The 19,921-nt window shown below is 41.3% G+C and overlaps 1 protein-coding gene across 9 annotated transcripts in view; it reads right to left on the reverse strand.

Moving 5' to 3' along the window:
* The window catches only part of ELAVL4 (ELAV like RNA binding protein 4), an 80,740-nt gene that overhangs the window by 18,724 nt on the left and 42,095 nt on the right, over positions 1-19,921 (reverse strand). For all 9 annotated transcript variants that reach the window (XM_085067635.1, XM_085067632.1, XM_085067631.1 and 6 more), the window contains exon 3: positions 1,195-1,298. In XM_085067635.1, coding sequence (XP_084923761.1) covers positions 1,195-1,298 — 104 coding nt within the window. The remainder of the gene's footprint in view (positions 1-1,194; positions 1,299-19,921) is intronic.

A 19,921-nucleotide genomic window follows, 5' to 3' on the forward strand; every position in this document is an offset into this window, starting at 1 on the left:
TTTGATGTACAGCCCACGTACGTATCTGTGGGATGGAATCTGGATGGTCTAAGGGAGGTTTGGAAGCAGCCTTTTCTATATAATCCATGCAGCTACTCCAACACTTTCATAACCCTCAGCTCAGCACTTCTGCTCTTCACTGATCGAACAGATCAGGGAAAAACTTGCTTGGAAAACTCCTTGGAGATACAGCAGAAGCCAACAAATATTTTTGCTTTAGGGATACCACTTTGTCCAAACCACAGTCTTTAGCAAGAATGTCAGAACTACAGTATTGACCACATTGCATCTTTTTTGCAAGATACAACATCACTGACATTATTTGTACCAATATTTGCTAAAGTAAAAACTCTATTTTTATATTCTTTAGTATTTTTAGCTTTGAAATACAAATTAACCACAGAAGAAAAATTAAGAAAATGGTGCAAATCAAAAGCCGGCATTCAAAAATGATCAAAGGAGTTTCAGATAATTTGAATCTGATCTGCTGTTTGTTCCCCTTCAATTTTTTGATTCACATCCCTTAAGCTGTATTATTTGTCAGAATTTGGGATGTGGAAATCTTCTGTAAGCTGTTTCAGAACAGCTTTATCAGCCATGCAGCAAAAACTGTGACAGTGTAGGAGCTTGCTTTTCTTGTGAGACCACTAAAGAAGGTCATTGAATAACTAATGGTCTATTACAACAATGAAATAAGAGACTTCAGTGGGAAGCCTCCAGCTTTTAAAATAATAAATCAAATTAAGGATGCGGAAATCGAGATTTTTTGTTTTTTTAGAATAACTTGTGAGACACATGCCTTCTACACCTGATAATGACAGAAGTGTCACTAAAGGAGAATTCCACATCGAAGTATTTCCCATTAAAACATAAGGAAACATGTAACTCATGAATACACCATTACATACTTCTACATACTTTGGGATAATGATATCACTCTGGCTGTTTTATCCTACATTTTAAGCCTCACTGCCATGCTTTTAGGAGCTTCCTCTTACTTTCCCCTCCCTTTAACAATGGCAGCAATTTTGGAGCAGAGAGATTTCATCTCCTGCATGTCAGCTCATTGTTCCAAGGAGGAGCTCGTTAACCCCCTTACAATGGAAAACAGAGTAGTGATGAAACTGCCAGGAACAGTTTCAACTACTTTCCCCTCTTCCTGAATTGAACAGAAGGCATTTTATATTGTCTTACCTTTATGGTTTTGGTCTGGAGTCTGAGTCCATTTAAAGTGTTAATGGCTTTCTCTGCATCCTTTGGATCAATGTAGTTAACGAATCCATACCCTAAACTCTGCCCTGTTGAAACATAAGAAATAAAGAAAAAAGGACTCAGTATTTTTCAGCACAGGAACAGCTTCCAAGAGAGGGAGCACAGTTTTCTTACACTGTTCATTTCATCCCTGCTTTCCCTTCTGGCCTCGATGCTGCTCTTCACCATTTCTTTATCTCCTTAATACAGGGGGAGCCATCATAACTTTAAATTGCTGCTCTGAAGATCCTTCTGTAAGAACGAGAGGCAGCAACCCCTCACCCTGCCTTCCCCAGGAATTTACTGAAAAGCATGTGTGAGGCTTGACAGCAACAGAATTGTGTAATAGTTTTGTGCTGAGCTCCTAATAAATATAACTGGCTGACCTGCCAGTAACGAGGCCACCTCTTAAAAATAAATAAACATACACATATAGTTTTGTTACAGTTTATAAACAAGTTTTGAAGCACTTAAACCACAAAATTAGCGAACAGCATTTTTACACTAACCTCGAAGGAGCTGAGAAACGGAAAACCACCTTTACATCACGTTCTACTGCTCAGTGAGCAGCCAGCAAATAGGAGGAGAAAGGACAGCCCAAATTGCAGGCGAGCGAGGGACTGTGTTAAAGCTCCCCTCCGAGTATTAGAGATGACAGCAAACCCAAACAGCACAACAACTGCTGCTGAGCACGGGATGGCAGGAGCTCTCTGCAGCAGCCAAAAGCATCTCAACAGCTTTGTTTCGCCAGCGAGAGCCGTGTGTGTTTGCAGCAGGAAGGGACCTGGTTAATCACTGGGGTAAGTGACACGGGGCTGCAGAGGCCGTGCTGGTGGCACTGCAGGGATCATGGACACACACAGGGCTCAGAGAACCCTTTCCACAGGGAGCTTTTCCCAATTCCCGAGTAGCAGCTTTGCAGCGCCGATTCTATTAATGCAACGTGACAGACAGCCGCTTCCAGATCCCTTCCTTCGAGCAGCCGACTGAACTTATTTTGCATGTTTGGAAAACACAGCTTTTTTTTTTTGTTAAGATACATGAACTTAGAAACACACACAGATATTCACATCTCAAGAATCAGGGAGCCCAAGCAGGGAGGTGAATGGTCCTGTATTCCAACCACACTCCCTTGCCATGGATCTGGAGCACAGCAAGCCAAAAAACCACCTGTCCCTCGGCGCTGATGTGCAGGGCATCAAAATGCTCCTGCTCACAGGCAGTGAGAAAGGAAACGTGTGAAAATCCCTCCCAAGGAAAGGAACAGCATTTGTGGAGATTTCTATGCACAGGAGCAGCAAGCAGCGACCCAGCTCCTGCTCACCAGGAGGAAGGGGAGGTTGGGAAGGCAGCTGCACACCAAGTGCCTTGATGTCCCCTGGAGGCACAGATCCTGCCTCCCAGCACAAAGCTTTGTTTCTTTGTCTCCTGGACTACAAAAAAGCATCTGTGTGTTTCTCAAAGTCAGACGCCACCAAAAATACAGCGTTTGCTGTAACACAAATACAGGGAGCGCTTCTGTCTTACGAAATCAGATCAAAGCCCTAAAAGCTGCTAACTATGCAATGGAAGACTTTAAAAATCCATGGAAACACTGCAGTTCATGCCTGAAATGCCCACATGCAGGCGTAAGGATAAGAAATGGCTGTTTTAACATACAATTCAGCCAGGAAGCAATTCCATCCCATCAATTTAACTTCAGAAAAAAGTATAAAAACATACTCTACCTTCCTGGAGAGCTGAACTAATCAACAAAAATATTCTTACCCAAGTTACATGACATTAACCAAGAATGACCTGAAGTCTGGCTGAGCACAAAGCCTGGAGCAGAAATACTGTAAAGATACTTTCCCTGCCATGCCTTCCTCTGCTTGCCTACCTGAGATATTTTACACAGCCCCAATCCCTGTGCCTCTGAACATATCAAATCCTGAGTATATTTAATCCTAAACAATCCTAAGGAGAGTAAAAGCCATTCTCCAGGAAACAAACCTGTTTTTATGGAGGGAAGGAGACTCAAGGTTCAGAACTTGGATAACCTGTGTTTGTATATTTTCCCATTAATCATCTCTAGACTTCAGAGGTACACAGAGAGCAGGACTAGCTGACCTGAGGCCTTGGGATTGATGGCCAAATGTTTGACTCTGGGCTTCCATGTCCAGCCACTGCTATTCTCAAGGCTCATGGACTGAGCAACCTTTACAGTGTATACACTGTTTTTTCAACAGTCTCTCACAGAAACATTCTCACTTCTGCAAGTACTTGCACAAAAGAGACCATGGACAGCAAACCCCCAGACAGCAGTAGCAGCAGGGAAGGAAAATAAATGGCAATACAAGAAAAGAATGAGATTACAATTCCACAGAACCTTTTTTTGAGTCTCCCAGTAACATTCAGGTTACTTAGGTATCTCTCATTCTCACTACCAGCTGGCAATGGATAAATATATTTTCTCCACGGTGAAGGATAACATACCAACACAAATAAAGCTGGTCATATCTGCATGCAGGACTGCAGAACCTGGCTTAAAGTACACTATTACATTGTCCTACCATTTTTCTTTCTAATAACAGGTCTGCAGAACCACAATTTCTCCTTGTTAGTGTATATACTCCTGAACATCAAGAAATAGATGAAATTTGTAACAGGACTGCAGGCCTGTTACTCAAACTATTGGTTATGAATTCATATCTGATACACTAATTGCTGTATCAGCTATACTATAGTCTCACAAAACTATATTCTCTCAAACTCAACACCATTCACAGCCCACTAAAATCCTGGTGCAGTTGTTTCCATCAGGAAATTCTTGCTGTTTTCAAGCATAGACCTCACTGTACCAGCGAAGATGAAGGGAGAAACCCTTCTGATTAAGGGGTTTCCACTTCAGGGGTGTATTTTGTTTGGTTACTTTGTATTTTCAACCATCTCTTTTAAATATTATCATCTGTTTTAAGATTAACACAAACACCCCAGTCTCAAACAGAAAAGAAAAACTCAGACAAAAAAATGATTTGTGAAAGGCTTTATGATGACTGTGGCTAACATCATAAAGCTTTACTGTACTAAACTTCTACTGTTAAGACACCAAAAACAATTTATACATGCAGGTAAAAATATTATTTTCAAATTCCTCTCAAGAGCAATATACCTTACGTCAGACAAATCAGAGTCTAGAATGTGAAAGAACTAAAAACTGTTCCAGGTAAAGAAAGGAAAGGATCTGATCCAGAATACAGTAAACAGTATGAACTTTGCTATTTTCTTCATCATGTGTTCTTATTGCATGTACTCCAAAAGGGTAACACTTCTTTGGACACAATCTGGCAGCACAAAGCAAGCAGCTGGACCTCTCAGTGGGATCCCACACAGACACTGTAGTTCATTCCCATGCCACACTTCCCAGGAACAGCACCGTAAATAGTAAATATTTTCTGTGATTTGGAATCCAATAGTTCATCACATGCTGTGATTCAGTAGGTCAGGCAAGAGATATTTCTAGATGATCCTAAAACAACACCTTGTTATCTCGCTATTCCCACTGCTCCTCCTGAATGTTTTATCTAGCAGATGAAATGTACAGTGGACCTGCTAGAATCTGGTAAGGAATAGGTCTAAAAAGTGAGCAGTAACAGGGTTAGAAGTTATCAAGGACTTGACAGCCTTAAAAAAAAAAAAGCAGGCAAAGCCAAGACCGAGCTGGTAATGTACATGTTCTGCATTTTAGAAAGCTCCATTTCAGAGCTGAAAATCAAGCTTAAAGCAAGTCATGACAAAGAAGATGGGGAGGGGGAAAAAAATTCAATTTACCCTGTATCATTTACTCGTATATCCAAAATCCTGCAACTGTGAAAAAGGCAGTGCCAAAAACCTGTACCTTCCTTTACTTCCTCTGTAAGCCAGTCTGCTTTGGCCAATTCCACATTTATATTAACAGGTAAAGGGAAAACACAGAAAAAACCCTGTAAGTTAGAACAGAAATGTCACAGAAAACAGGAGGGAAAAAAAAAAAGCATAAAACCCCTCTAGCTAGTAAAGGCTGGAATAACAAAAGAATTTTTTTTTGATAACAGAAAAGAGATCCCTTAACACTCATCCTGACTCACCAGGAGATACTAATAGTAACAATACAGTATTATGTGAAGTACTAACTAGCAACCCAGGTGAATGCTAAACAGGAGCTCCTGAAATTATGTATATTTAAGTGAGATGATCTGGATTACTTGCAGAGAACAGACTCCAAAAAAAAGGGGCTAATGGATCTCTTGTGATCAAGAAATTCCAGGAGCCTGGAGGAAAGAATTTTGCACTGAAATTCAAAAAGAGAAGACTGAATGACCCAAGTAATTACAGGTCCAGCAGTCTAATGCCAAGCAAGGCAAAATTACAGAATATTCAATACTAGTCTCTAATAATAAAGAATTAGTGAGGGGTAATAAAATCAATGTCAATCAAATTAAGTCTATGGAAAATAGATTCTGTCAAACTAAACTGACAACCTTCTTGATGAGATTACAAGTTTGACCCATAAATTTTAAGAATGTCATTAAATCAACGTTGATATACTTGGTCTTCTCTGAAGGACTTGCTTTGGTACTGCTTATTAATTGACTAAAACAAAATTAACATGGCACACATTAAATGGATTAAAAAAGCCAACAGATCTGTTACTGGGAATTGTGAACAGGAAATCACCAGAAAGATGCTTTCTTCCAGGTCTGTCTCAGGAAACAGATCTTGGCCCTAAATTGTTTATTGCCACCAGTAAGTGGAAAAAACCCAAACTCCTTGCTCATGAAAATTGACTGCAGAAAGACAGGAGGAAAGGATAAGTACAAAGAGAACAGAGGGAAGGTGCAAAGCAATTTAAGTTCCTCAGTAAAGCACAAATACACACATTTAGATAGCACAAAGCTTACATCCTGACAAACCACATTAACTGTGGCATACTTTAGGAAGGCTGAAATGAAAGACTGACACAGGCCACATCAAGCCTGCAACACTGACAAAAGAGTTTAAAAACTCTTCTTGGCATAAAAGCCATACAATCAAAAAAGGGAAAGAAAAAAAAAAAATCACTGCTTTGCTGAGGAGGAGCCCAGTCCTGGCTCATGTGCTCCAGGCCAGACACTGAAGCCTTGGTGCCACGAGAAATGACCACAGCATGGAGAACTCCTTCAGCTGAGATGTGGGGTCAATGTGTCTACCTGATCAAAAAAGTTGAAGCTGAACCTGAACACTACTACATTACTAGTCACCTGAAGTACAAACTCATTTTTCACTAATGCCTGTCCATGGAGTTCTGTATCCCAAGCCCCACTGCTCAGCAAGTGAAACCAGACTAAAAACAATACAGCAAATGCTGTTTTCCTGTGGAAGCCATTTGCTGGTTTTCACATTGAAGGTAACATGAATTTAAGTACCTAACAACCATTTTGTCAGTTCCTCTACCACTGGAAATTCTGAAAGCTTGTGGGTTTTTTTTCTGAAAACTATGCTCTAGCTCAAGCAGAAATTAATCCAGGAAACGTTTTGGCAAGATGTGTTAAGTGCTCTATAATCTCTTCTACTCTGAAGCTCTACAAATCCACTGTTCCTGCTGGTTGTATGAAGAACAATCATTGCCACAAGCAAAGCAGAAGCAAGCTACTTTCTCAGAAAGTCTGAAGCCTTCCTATTGCAGGAAACTATTCTAATAGCAACCCAGAGATGAGTACAACTTTTAATTGCCCACCTGTGACCAGGTAAGTTCAAAAAAATTTAGAAACATCCTTTTGATTTGGAAATAAATTCCTGTGGAATGGAATGCCACATTAAAGGACTATGGTCCCTACTACAAGCAGTCACTCATGAGAAAAGCACAGAATGGGACAGCAGTGATCCAAACTGCCTCAAATTGTGGTTTTGTTGTCCCCTGCCCAAATGTAAAAGCTAATTAAAGCTGCCCTCCCGACAGCCGTAACGGAGCGCCGATGCTTCCCTGCCACAATGCCTCCCTTCGGAAGTAGGGCACGTCTGACAGCTCACCGCGCATCAGCCAGGCAGGAGCCGGCAGCCACTAACAGCCTTCAGTCACTCTGGCTTTGGGACCAAGAGATAAATAACGCTCACCACCAATTCTACAAACCTCCCCAGCTCCCTTTGTGCCTGTTCCACCCTCGGTGGGATTTAGGGAAGAAACTGCACACGGGGTGAGCTCCTCGCTCTTGCAGAGCTCAGCGCAACCTGCTGTCCACCTGTGGCTCTTCCAAGCAAACCTGCACATACTCCTCCACTTTCCCCTGTGTTCTCAAGCTTGAGATGATCGTAATAAATAGCATCTCTGGATGGCTGGCAGGGAGATTTCTTTCTGTCTTTTAAGCAAGAGTAACCAAAGAAACTTCTGACATTCAAGGCAAGCCCTGCTCCAGCTGGCAGACCCATTTCAGAACACCACCCTGTAAGGCTTCAAATAATTTCAGAAGTGTTTTAAACACATTCCTGGGATGAAAAGGAATGATTGCAACTCATATGAAAAGCCATGTGAAGTAGAGGCTTTTGGAGAAGGTTACATAAATACCCTTGAGAAGATATATTCACAATGTACAAAGAGGGTCAAGTGAAATGGCTTTCATTTTTTTTCTTTTTGTTTCCTCAACAGTTACCAACAAATAGAGCTGTTCACCTAAAAAAGCAGGTAAGCTATAGAGAGAAAAATCAGATCAAGGGGAAATGAGATCTGATCATGAGACCAGTTAGTTCAAAACCTGCTCCTTGTCTGATGCTTTCTTGTACCAGTAATGTCAGTCTCATTCATCCTCCACCTCTACCAAGGAGAATCCCTCGCTGTCACCCCAGCAATGCACACTGCAGTCTCAGGAGAAGCAGACCAGGAGAGAAACATCTTCTGCTCACAGTGCTCCTACGACCAAACAATGAAGCTAAGGCTGTCACTGTCACAATTCACTGCAACCCAACTATGAAGGGTAACTTGTTCTGTGTTTAGGGCAGCACTTATCACAGCATCCATTTAGTCTATAGCTTATTTACAATACAATACTTGTATCTGTGCAACTAGGATTTTTTAATACATATTGTCCATGAATAACAAGAAAGCATTTGCCACCTATTAACTCTTGCTTTTGCAAGAATTTAGGGAAAAAATGTACACAATCTTTCTCAAAGCAAAACCAAGACAAGAATGAGGCATAAATCACTTGGTTTCTGCCTTTTGCAGGACGGCAACTGGGTACAAGCTTTGTTTGGGAACCTTCCATCACATTACTCTACTTGGGGTGCCCTTGTTAATTCTTTTGAGAAGATCCCACTTCTGCATTTGGAGAAGTCAGCTGTATTTAAATGCAATCCAACCGAGAGCCCCAGATATGCTATGATGCTAAAGTGCACCTACAATCAAGAAGCATGACTTGTCCTTGGTTAAAAACAGCCATCAGCATAATCTGAGTTTAGCAGATCCTTCCTCCTAAGATATTTACTGGAGAGGAAAGTCAGGTTCCAGACTAACAGTGAAATGCACTTGTAACAAATCTCCTCCTAAGAAACATGCTTTTTGTGAAACTAAAAAAGTAAAGCTAACCCCAAACTTCCAGGAAAAATCCTCTATGTTCCATAGGTAGAGCACCTGCAAAGGCTACATAATGACACAAAGCTCCTCAGATAGGACAAGATCCCTCAAGCAAGCTCTTCCCCTAGGCATCAGAGCCCTGATACCCAAATAGCAAGAACCCTCCCCACCAGGTGTCTGCACAGAGAAAGTTCCTATCACTGCCTTAATCCTGGCAATGCCAGAGAGACTCAGATAAAAGCTCATTCATGCAGGAGACAGGCCTTTTTTTGGGGAGCTCGAGGGGAGACATGAGTTGCACAATGAGGTCCCACGGGAGCCTTACGCACACAGGATTTAATAAACTCCAGTCCAAGTGGAAGGGGCTTCTTCCCACCAGGCCTTCTCCAACAGAGACGGTGCTACGTGATTAAAAAATCCCCCAAAGGAAGCCCTTGCAAACAGTGTGCTACATCCCACGTAAAGCTCTCCCTCGGGGAGAGGATAAGAGAAGGAAAATGAACCAGACATACAGACACCACTCACTCAATTTTAATATCTGAATGGGAAGTGCCAGGTACCATGACAACAAGCCTAGAAAAATAAAGGGGGAATAAAAAGAAGCATTGCCCAAAACGTGAAACAAATCCTGTAAACGTAGCTAAAGCGAATGATTAGGGCTGGTGAGGTAAATGCAAGCCCTGGACCCCCACATGTCTTTGGAAGGGAACCACCTGCACCTGGACACAGTGACCTCAAAATCAAAATAAGACTCTCCAACCTATCTGCAAGCTCCCCACAACAGAAACATCACTCATTCAGCACCTTAAGTTGGAAAGCTTGGTTTTGCCAGGCAGTGCCAGAGGAGATTACATGAGTTTTGTCCTCTTCCACCAGTTTTGACAAATCTCTTAATGCAAGACAGTGTAATTTAATGTCTTGATTTTCAGAGCTGGTGATGCAGTCGCAGTTGTTATGTAAATTAAATACCAATTGACAGTAGCTGCCGTTCCTCAAAATCAGATACAGTAATTGTTTTCAGTCTAGAATGGCCCCATATATCCACTCAGAACACAACAGAGCATGCTTTGACAGCCTGCTGCTGCCCAGTGCCACCAGATCCTTCTGAAAATCCCACTCCCACAGAAACTTCAAGAGGACTTCCAAACCCATGCAAGTACTCCATTTTATACTTGACCATACTAGAATTGTAAGACACCTGCTCTTGAAAATCGTGCCTTACAGTCTCCTAAAGGCTTCTATCCTTTCAGATGTTTTACTCTCACCTGAAACATGGCTTTGCTCTCACCTGCACACTACAGAGTTCAACCAAGTGAGCTGTGCCTCTGCCATGCTTGAGGACATGGACTAATCTGCATGGAAAGCTTAAGTGGCAGTTTGAGACAAGATGCTGCTGACTTGGCTGGAGCCTTCTACGGTTCCCATTACCATAGCATGGAAGCATTTTATCTCTGAAACGCACCTTTCCTCACAAAGACCACTGAGGAAAGCACTTTTATTCCTATTATGGAGAAGAGAAACTGAAAGGCATCACGATTTCCAGGGTGAACTTGGACAGAGCAACACAGTCACTAAAACAGGGAGCTAAAACTGCAGCTCCCCCACTCTAAGACTGGAACCTTATCATTGGCCCATTGAGAGTTGTGCTGGGCTAGAGATATCTTGTAAACAACACATACATTTCATGCTCTGTAGAATATATTATCCTCCGTTTTCTTTTTTGTTTGCTTGCTTTTATCAAGTTTCTTTAAATGCAAAACTGGATTTTCAGCATGGGTGTGTTCGTACTACTGCAAGCAACTGATTAAGTAGGTTTTGAAAAGCTACTGCTCCTGACACAAGACAAGTGAGTTCCATTTCTGAACAAATATTTGGATTTTGCTCCCCTCAGTTGACATCTCTTGCTTCCCTTCTTTTCATCTTCTCCTCCCCCTTCCTTCAAGGAGCACACAGCCTCTGAATTAGCAGCTGTTCCGAGAAGAGCAAGGCTGCACTCCTCCCCGCTTTGTCCCAGAACAGAACAGGGACTGTACTATAAAAATCCAGTGTTCTGGGGACAGGCATGAATGGACAAGAAACAGCCATGACTTGTCTATCCTGAACAGTAAATTCAATGCTGAAGAGACGACTTAAACACAAGAATGCAGACATTAGGAACAAACAGGCTAAGAGAAAACAAGATTCAGTAAGAAAGAAAGTGAAAACAAATAGAACCAGAAAAAGCCCTGAAAGACGTATCAGCACACAATAATGGTTATCAGCAGCATGGAGAAAAAATCTGGACCAGGAATTAAAGAAGTCACTGCATTATATTAAGCATGCAATACACTGTGGGAAGCTGTTCTCATACCCAAGAGATGTCAAGTTGGGGAGAAAGGATACAGCATCACTGGACAAGCAGTACAGAAAGAATGGTAAAGACCACACAGCTCTAACAAAGAATGTATGTACCAGAAACAAGGAAGGCAACAAACTGAAGGCCAATTTCAGCAGTCACTAGGTTTTTAAACTGAGACCTAAGGCTTGAGAGTGACTTAAAATACAAGCTTAGAAGTGGCCAGTGTTAAAACTCTGAAGTGTGGTATCCTTTGATTAAATTGTGACTAAAAGGAGATGCAAAAGCCTATAGATATTTCCAGTGTGTGAAGACTATGACTGGAGATGAAATATTAAAAAAGTGTTCTACATCTTTTTTATCCATGAAAAAAGATTAAGAGAGGGTAGAAAGAATCACAGAGTCTGAAACCAAAGAGAAAAGGCACTCCAAGAGCATGAACCAGCAGGTCACAGAAGAGGCACATGCTTCATTACAGCACATGGATCTTCCCTCCTGCATATCATCCCCAAATGCTGGAACTTCTGAAATTTAGATGAAAGTAGAATGCAACTAAAAATTTAATCCTGAACAACGGAGCAGAAACTGAAGGCAAACCAAAAGAAACAGAGTGATTATTCACTGGTCAGGCTTCCACCAAAGGAGTAAGTTTGGATTGAGCGTGCCTACATTGTACCACATACAGAGTTTTGGTGCAAATGGACCAAACTTGTATGAAAAAAGGCCAATGTCAGACAGCCAGAGTCAGAGCTTATGAGAAACACCACTACCAAACAAATGATGGTGGTGAGAGGTAGAAGGAAGGCAGAAGGACTGAACCAGGGCAGAGCCTGCACACAGACCAAGGCTCATACTTTCACCAAGGGTCAGAGAACTGCAGAGTGGAAAGAGTCCTGGCTCAACAGAAGTCTTGATCCATAGGAGACAGATTTTTTAATAAAAGGCCAAGAACATACTCTGTCAACAAGAAGGAAACAAGCAGAAGAACTAGGAAAGACACAGCCAAGATATGAAAATCCAGTGCATCCTCAAACTTGGAATGATTTCATGTAGAAATGGTGGTAGTAATGCTTCCAGTCTAAAGGAAATGGCAGAGGATCATAAAACTGGAGAAAAACAAGAGTTTGTTTTGCAAAACAAGAATATTAATAGGACATAACATTATACTGCAGCAGCAATATCTGAAACCTGGCTGACTGCAAATTCAAAAAGCCCTGGTAATTTTGTCATTAAATGATTTAATTCGGCAACATTTAAGGTTTTGTACCTCAGCCTCTGTCAAACAACAAAAAACAAAAGCCACAACAATACTAACAAATTTCACAGTAATTCGGAACAATGGCTCTCAATACCTGTTCTGTCTCATCAACAGCCTACTAATTAAACTCTGAGCTCTACTAACCACTTTTTCCAATGCACAGAGGAAAGTAATTTATTGCAGACCGGAATACAAAATTTAATATTAACAACACAACTCGTGACTGCAGCATTTTTAATCTGATCAGCAGAAACATAAAAAAAAAAGCTGCAGCCTGACAACTAAGAAGGTTAATCTGTAATAGTTAGATTTACGTAGATTACTTTACACAGCATCTGCAAAGATGCTGAGAACGGTAATGCTACTTTATCATATTCCAGAACCTGCTACCTATAAAAATTTTGCTATCCACTGATATATGGACTGCAGGGAGCCTCTCCACAAATTTGTTTCGGCTTTAAGACAGAACCTCCAAGAATTTAAAATCAAGAACAGGAATTTAAGTATGTTACAAGTTTATAATATTCCTTTTAGGTAGCTGCAGGTAACACAAGTAATGAAAACTACTTCAAGGAGAAAATATTATGACTTCATTGTGTGCACATACTACTTAGTCCTATCACTTAATCTTGGTAATTTTCTTGAGAAGAATATTAGCATGAATATGCTCCTCAGCAAATTTTCTCCAGCATAAAAATACTCTTCAAGGCAGCAGATTTCATCTGTATCAGCTGACACCTTTTCTTGTGACATTATCTACATGTATGGCACTGGATGCCATTGTTGGCTGAGCCCCACTAAAAACAGTGCAGTTTTGTGATACACAACTCTTGTAAAAGGCTTTCCACGACATGAAACAGGTGGGTGGCAAACAGGAAAAGGTAAAGAACCATTTTTCCTTTTGTTATCTAAATAAACCTAACCTGGAGCCAGTAAGTACCACAATCCTACCAACAAATAAAATCAAGGTACCAGAGTAGCTATTCCAATGCAGTAGAAAGCATAAGGGGAAAATATGCTACCAGTCAAGCTCCCAAGCTGTTCCCGTTTGGGACTAGGTTTTTGCTTTTATTTTTTTGGTTAAGACAAAGTGGCTTCCAGAGGAGAAAAATGTTTAAAGAAACACAGAACTGGGCAAAGATATGCACTGGTAAATAGAAATGACACAGATACAGCAAGTAGGAGAACAGAGGAGTCTAAAAAAGGAACTGCTGGAGAATACTTCTTGCTACATGTCCTATCTTCCATGCCCTACCTACCGTCCTCACAGCAAGGAAAGTCAATACACCCCCTCCATCCAGCCAACAGCTTCCCAGGGAAGAAGGAGGCAGCCTCATTTTTTGGGTCCTAGAATTCTGCAGCAAGAGGAAGGAAGCCTGTTGATACCTAACTTTAGGTGCTTCCAAATGTGTGTGAGCACCATTATCTGGACAGAGCAGCAGGGAGATTAGAGCTTATGCTGCAGGAATAGCAACCCCTCTAGTACAGCAACAATTAATCACACTGGCAATGCTGCCATTTGTTTGCTTGCAGGTGAGTATGACGCAGCTTTTTGTCCATCTGCTTTTGCAACACCCCTTAAAGACCAACTAGCTGGGAAAAAAAAGCAATTTGGGCTCTTGTGAATAAAAATGATATAAGCATTCAGTTTTTTTCCCCCCTCAAGCTGATATAGTCCACTGATTAAACAGATGCTGAGAATCCTAAGAACAGCAGTATTGTGTCAGAGCAGAAGCCTGCCTAGTCCAATATCCTGTCTCCAGCAGCACCTGCAAATCGGTAACTTGCACTGAAATTCCTAGCAGGGACAAGCAGCAACATCTGCAAAGTCAGTGATGGATCCTGCTCAGCAACAATAGAGAACAGCAGCTACATCCAACAACATCCAGCAGTGAGTCAGCCAAAGCAGAGACAGCCAGCCAGCAAAGCCAAAGAAATGGATTTAGCATCATGGCTCTGAAGTCCTTCTTCCTCTCCTTCTCTTCTCTTTTTGCAGAATCAGAACTTCACAGGGATGGGAGTGACCACGAGATTGTGGCATCACAGAACTGGGAAGTGTGGCACCTGAGCAAAACCTGCCTTAATAGACATGGAGAGATGCAGAAGGGCCCAAACAAAACTCAGGCTGTACCACAAATGGTTTGAAAACTCAGAGGCTGCAGTACCCTATCAATAACTGTTCCAGGAATGAAGCACTGGACATGAAGAGAATGCTGATGAAATCCAGAGATTTGCTGGCAAAGATTGTGCATCAGAGCAACTTCCAATAGCCCAGATTCCTGAGATGGTTATCTGTGCTGACTATAAGCATGGGACTGCCAGTGAGCTGCACACAAAGGCTGTTGGACTCCCAATTCAGGCAGAAAGAGAAACTGTGCTTCAAGCAGAAGAGAATGGGTGGTGAGCAGTGTAGAGCTGTAGAAACTCCCCTCTCCACACATCCTTGTACATAACAGCATAATTAGAAGTTAAAACTTCTTAACTTTAAGTCAGTTTGAGATGATGGCCTAAGTTTCCAAGCAATGGGATTGAACCTTTGAAGTTTTCTGGGAGCAAAGGAGAAAAAATTGGATTTAAGGCCAGGCAAGACCTCCATGCTGTAGATATCTCAAAAGGAACTTTGCCCTCTACAAGTGGCATATCCCTTGAAGAAAAGATAGAAAACAGGTTGGCCTGATCATGTAAATGGGTCCTTGCTCAAGTCAGAGTAACTCAAAAAGCAAAAATGCGAAGGAGGAGCTCTGAAGTGGATGGAACCTGAGTAACTACTTAGATTAGTTTAGGGACTGCACATGAAACTGAGGTAGCAGAAAACAGAGGAGAGACCAATCTGAAGGTCTCAGGCTGACCATTGCCAGAAGCCAAGGTGAAGATCACCTTGGCAGAACTCTTTCGGCTGTAGAGAAAACAAACTGCTTGCTAGGGGGAAGTCAAGTGATGATGGATCAGCTCTGCAAGACAGAAGGCACAAGGACTCCCTGGCTCACTGATTCCGAGAATCAGCTACCGCAGCAGGTCAAGTAACCCCAGTCATGAGTTTGCTGAATGCCATCTAAAAGTCAAGAAGAAACTCCAGATGCAGTATTAGTGAAAATTAGCCTTGTGAAAAGGGAGAGCAGCAGGCAGATCCAGATCACTTTCCAAACAATTTGAACTGGTTTTACACAGGTCACTTGTGTTCCTGGACAAGTTGTGTAGCAAGAGCACAGGGGAGACGGGCAGAGGTGGCGGCCACAGTACAGCTCAAGGGTGTGGCTGAACTGCAGAACTCCTTGAGCAGCAGGCAATGGAGAAATGCTGGGAAAGTCAGCCTTGGAGCCCTGACAGCCCTACCTGGCTGTGCTGTCCAGTGCTGCCCCAAAGAACCCTGCCTCAGCTGGAAGGGAGTGCCTTGCTAGTGGCTGACAGTCTCCTAGAGCTTTCCTGGCATTCACATTCCTTTCCTCCGCTTTCTCCTCAGGCTTAAAAAGAAAGTAAAGAAAGAGGGTTACAGAGAGAAGCAGCTGCACACAAGTACTGAAGTACAGGGTGTGGGCTTCTAGAGGAGAGGGCAAAATGAGCCAAAAACGACAGACAGCACTGGAAGCAAAGAGTGGAGTGCCATCAATAGAGGGTTCCACCAGAGCTCTTTCACTGGTTGTTCCCTGGTGGACAGCTATCTTCAACACAGGACAGAAAAAAAGTCTCAGAGTAGAAGGTCAGCAGGCACACTGGAAAGCCTCAAAAATAACCTTGTATCTGGAAGTCATGACTTCAGAGGTGTAGGAGTGCTTGTGCTGTTGAGGAAAACCACACTGCTAATCCTTCCACACTGGGCTTGATGGGAGGTGATGGTATTTACTCAAACCAGGCAGCAAAAACTGAAGAATACCCTAAATATGCATTAGAGGCATTTAATATACTTCAGAAGCAGCTGAGGATTGAAACTGGTGAAGTTAATTAGAAAGCTCTTTTGCAGCACAAGGGTCATGCCCGCTTGCTTTCTGCCTATTTGCCCCAACACTCATTTCAATTGCTTTTTTTCCAATAATCAAGAAATCAAAATTCTTTTGTTCGCCAGCACAGAGTCTGCACCAGGCGACTGCAGAGAAGCGATAAAGAAAACGATGGATGCTAATTTGACCGTTTTCCTCAGCGCTCAGCACAGACATCAAACCACACAGAAAACATTTGAGACATCCAGCACTGAGACACTCGCTACCACTTCTGTGTCTCCTCCCCCACAGTGCTAAGTTCAGATACTTAATGCAAATGTTCATTAAAATAATCAATATTTGGGGATTGTCTTGAATCTGCAGCCCTTAAAATAGGATATGCAACATGGAAATTACGTTTATCTCTGCTCAAGAACAGAATATACTTCAGGAAATAAGCTATAAAAATAACTAGGCTATGAAATTAAGATCAATTTATCAAAGGTCTTTAATAACATTCAGAGCCTTATATTTAGTCCTTTAAAAATAATTCTAGATTTCAAATTAAAAAGTCTCTGGTTTTCCGTATCTTTTAATGTTTTATTCTCTGGATAACATGAAAAAAGCATACTTTGTATTCCATCCAATTAGCAGAAATAATTTTTTTCTTTTCAGTTCCAAACTACATTATTTTAGACTTCTGCTTCTCTGGACATTTGACTTTCAGCTGCAGTAACACTACTCTACCTAACCACTCTTTCCTCACTGCATTCTGACGATGCATTCAACACAAAGAAACAACTTCCATACAAATCTCCTTTGCCTAATAAATACAGTGAGGCCAACATACAGTCACTTCCTGAAAAACCTAAAGCAATTCACTTAATTTGGTATTTTTTCAGACAAAAGAACCCTGGCTGAGTACTCTGCTGCATAAATATTTTTCCTATTTCAGCAAATACCAAGTCTTTTGCTTTCAAGGAAGTCAAATGCAAGAAACTCCACTGCTGCTTACAGAGATTCCCTATACAAGCTATTTGAGGGGCACTGCTAAATATGGCCTTTAAATGCAAATCAAGCCAAATACCAGAATGATATATTCAATTTATGGTGAACACCACAGTATGAAAGCTTTTTTTCTGTTCTGAAGGATTTTATTAATTCTCTTCTACCAGAGCAAAGAAACTGCTGCTAACACTCAGTCCAGGGCAACAAGATCTGTGCCAAATAAATGATCAGAGATCAGTGACTAGTTACCACTGCTTTACAGAGAATTCCTAAAAACCCTTTCCAAGTCAACAAGGGAATAAACCACCTCTACAAGGTATTTTTCTCCTAAACCCTGTTATTAGGTGGGCTTATGCCATGAGGCATGAGTGTTTACATACTTTCTAAAGAGTTTATAAGTCTTATCTAACATAATCCCTGCATTCTATAATCCTATCTGTTTAATGTACTGTAAGTGGGGAAAACCACTGGAGCCAGTGGTATCTCCAAATGGAAGGCACTTTCAAAGCACAATCAGTGAATTGGACATCAAATGCAGAAGTAGTTTATGCTCAGATTAGACTTTCAGTCACCTTGGATGAGGTACCATAATGCTGGGTTTCACTGCAAGCTATATTTATCTGTATATGGATCTTCTTTTTTCTTCCCACAGGACACTTTTGGCACACCCTTTTACAAAATTCTTGAAGAAAAGATAGACTTTTGTCTGGCAGCCTTTGTATGTGAATTTTTCAGTGAATAAATGTTCTATCTTCAGCTTCTAAGCATAAATAGCTGTGAACTATTTCCCTTAAACAAAAATAAATCTTTTCTCCCTTTGACAAAGCAGCACAATTTTACTAATATCTCTGCAATTTCCAGCCTAAGTGTTTCAACTGCAGACTTAACTGTGGAATGGTTACCTATTGTCATGAACTGTATTACCAAAGGCCTGCTCCCTGTAATTAAATTTAGCCATTAATCCCATATTTGCTTTGTGTCTTTACATTGATGAGCTTTCAGAGTCCTCCTTCAATTCCAACCCAGATGGACACTGTGACCTCCTGGTTATCTACTCTATCATGCATCCAAACCTCCAATTAAAACACAAAAATTGGCTGCTACCTGCTGCAAACGCTGGGCCAATACTAGATAATGTCTGCTTACCAGTGAAAGGTTAGGGAGCTTAAGGCTCCTCAATTAAGCTCCAAATTTCAGCAAACTGCAAACATGCAGCTCTGAGCAGCGTATTCTAGATGGAAACACACTAGTTCCTCATCACTTGCTGAACACACTTGGTTAGATAAAATCTGGGTCTTTGCTTTTTACAGCAGCACCTTTTCAGTACGTGGTGGTGAGCTGCTCACTTGACAGGAAAGCTGGAAAAAAATTTTCTAGAGGGCACACAATACCAAGTTAAAGCATTGTGGACAAAATTCTGAATCAGGAGGGGCAGATCAGCCTTCCCAGGACAACAATTTACTGGTTTCCACAGAGGAAGGAGCACCTCTTGCATGAAAAATACCTTCCTGTATAGACTTGCTGTCATAATGTTACATTATTTCTGGCTCTGTCATTTTAATGGCTTTTGGTTCTTGGATCCTGTGTTTGAAAATCCAGAGTAAGGAGTCGAAAAATCCATAACTTCTAGAGAAGACTATAGGTAAAGCAGTCAGGATTTCTTTCTCTCCTTTTCACTGGGATCACTGATATGTAAATTACACTTACAACGTCATGACTGTTTCTGAACTGCAGTTTTAATCTAATCCTCCATCAGTATTATTATAAATACCTGAAACTAAAGTGAAAGGCTTCACTCTTTGTACGTACTCTTAAAGGATCTGCAAATTCAAAAAGGAACAATTAAAAAAACCCAAAAAAAGAGTTACATTCTGGGCACAGGAACAAAGTTCCTGATTATACATGCAAAGAACATCAAATTGTGCCACACAGCAGAATTATGCAAACCCTGTCATAACTGAAGGGATGCACAGAAATCTTGCATCAATAAATATTCTGCTTTACAGTGTTCCTGGATCACTTGAAGATGCAAAAGATTTGCAAACCGAAGATTTTTGGATATCGATCATCTGAAGATTCAGAGATTTAAGTTCCTGCGTAGTTTACAAAGAAATAAAAATATAAATCTTAAAAGCAAATTAATAACAAACATCCCCTTCTCTCAAACACAAACTATGTCAACAAGGACAACTCACTGGGGCAGCAGCACTTACAGTGTCTGACAGACATTACACTGACTGGATCTTTTGTTTGCAAACACAGGACAAAACAAGTTCAGCATTTCTTCTCTGAAAATTCTCATGAATTCCAGCCCTCTCCCTTAAGTGATGAAGATATTTGTCACTGGTTTTCTTCAGACAAAATGAAAAATAAAGAGCAGCTGCAACACTCTCTAGCTTAGCATCACTGGTTAGTGCTGAGCCTCACATCCATCTGAAGCTGTGGGTTTCCTCCCTGAAATCATCTCCCTTCCTCTAACGCTGCTCTAAAATGTTTATGCCACTTAGCTGGTTTTTTTTTAACCCAAGTTCCTTTCTCATTTTTTGAGCGCAGCTGATTAAACCTGAACAACTGGGTTGTTGGACGAAATA

This window comes from Lichenostomus cassidix, chromosome 8 (assembly GCF_008360975.1).
Source record: "Lichenostomus cassidix isolate B80296 chromosome 8, HeHo_3.0, whole genome shotgun sequence".
Classification (NCBI taxonomy): Eukaryota; Metazoa; Chordata; class Aves; order Passeriformes; family Meliphagidae; genus Lichenostomus; species Lichenostomus cassidix.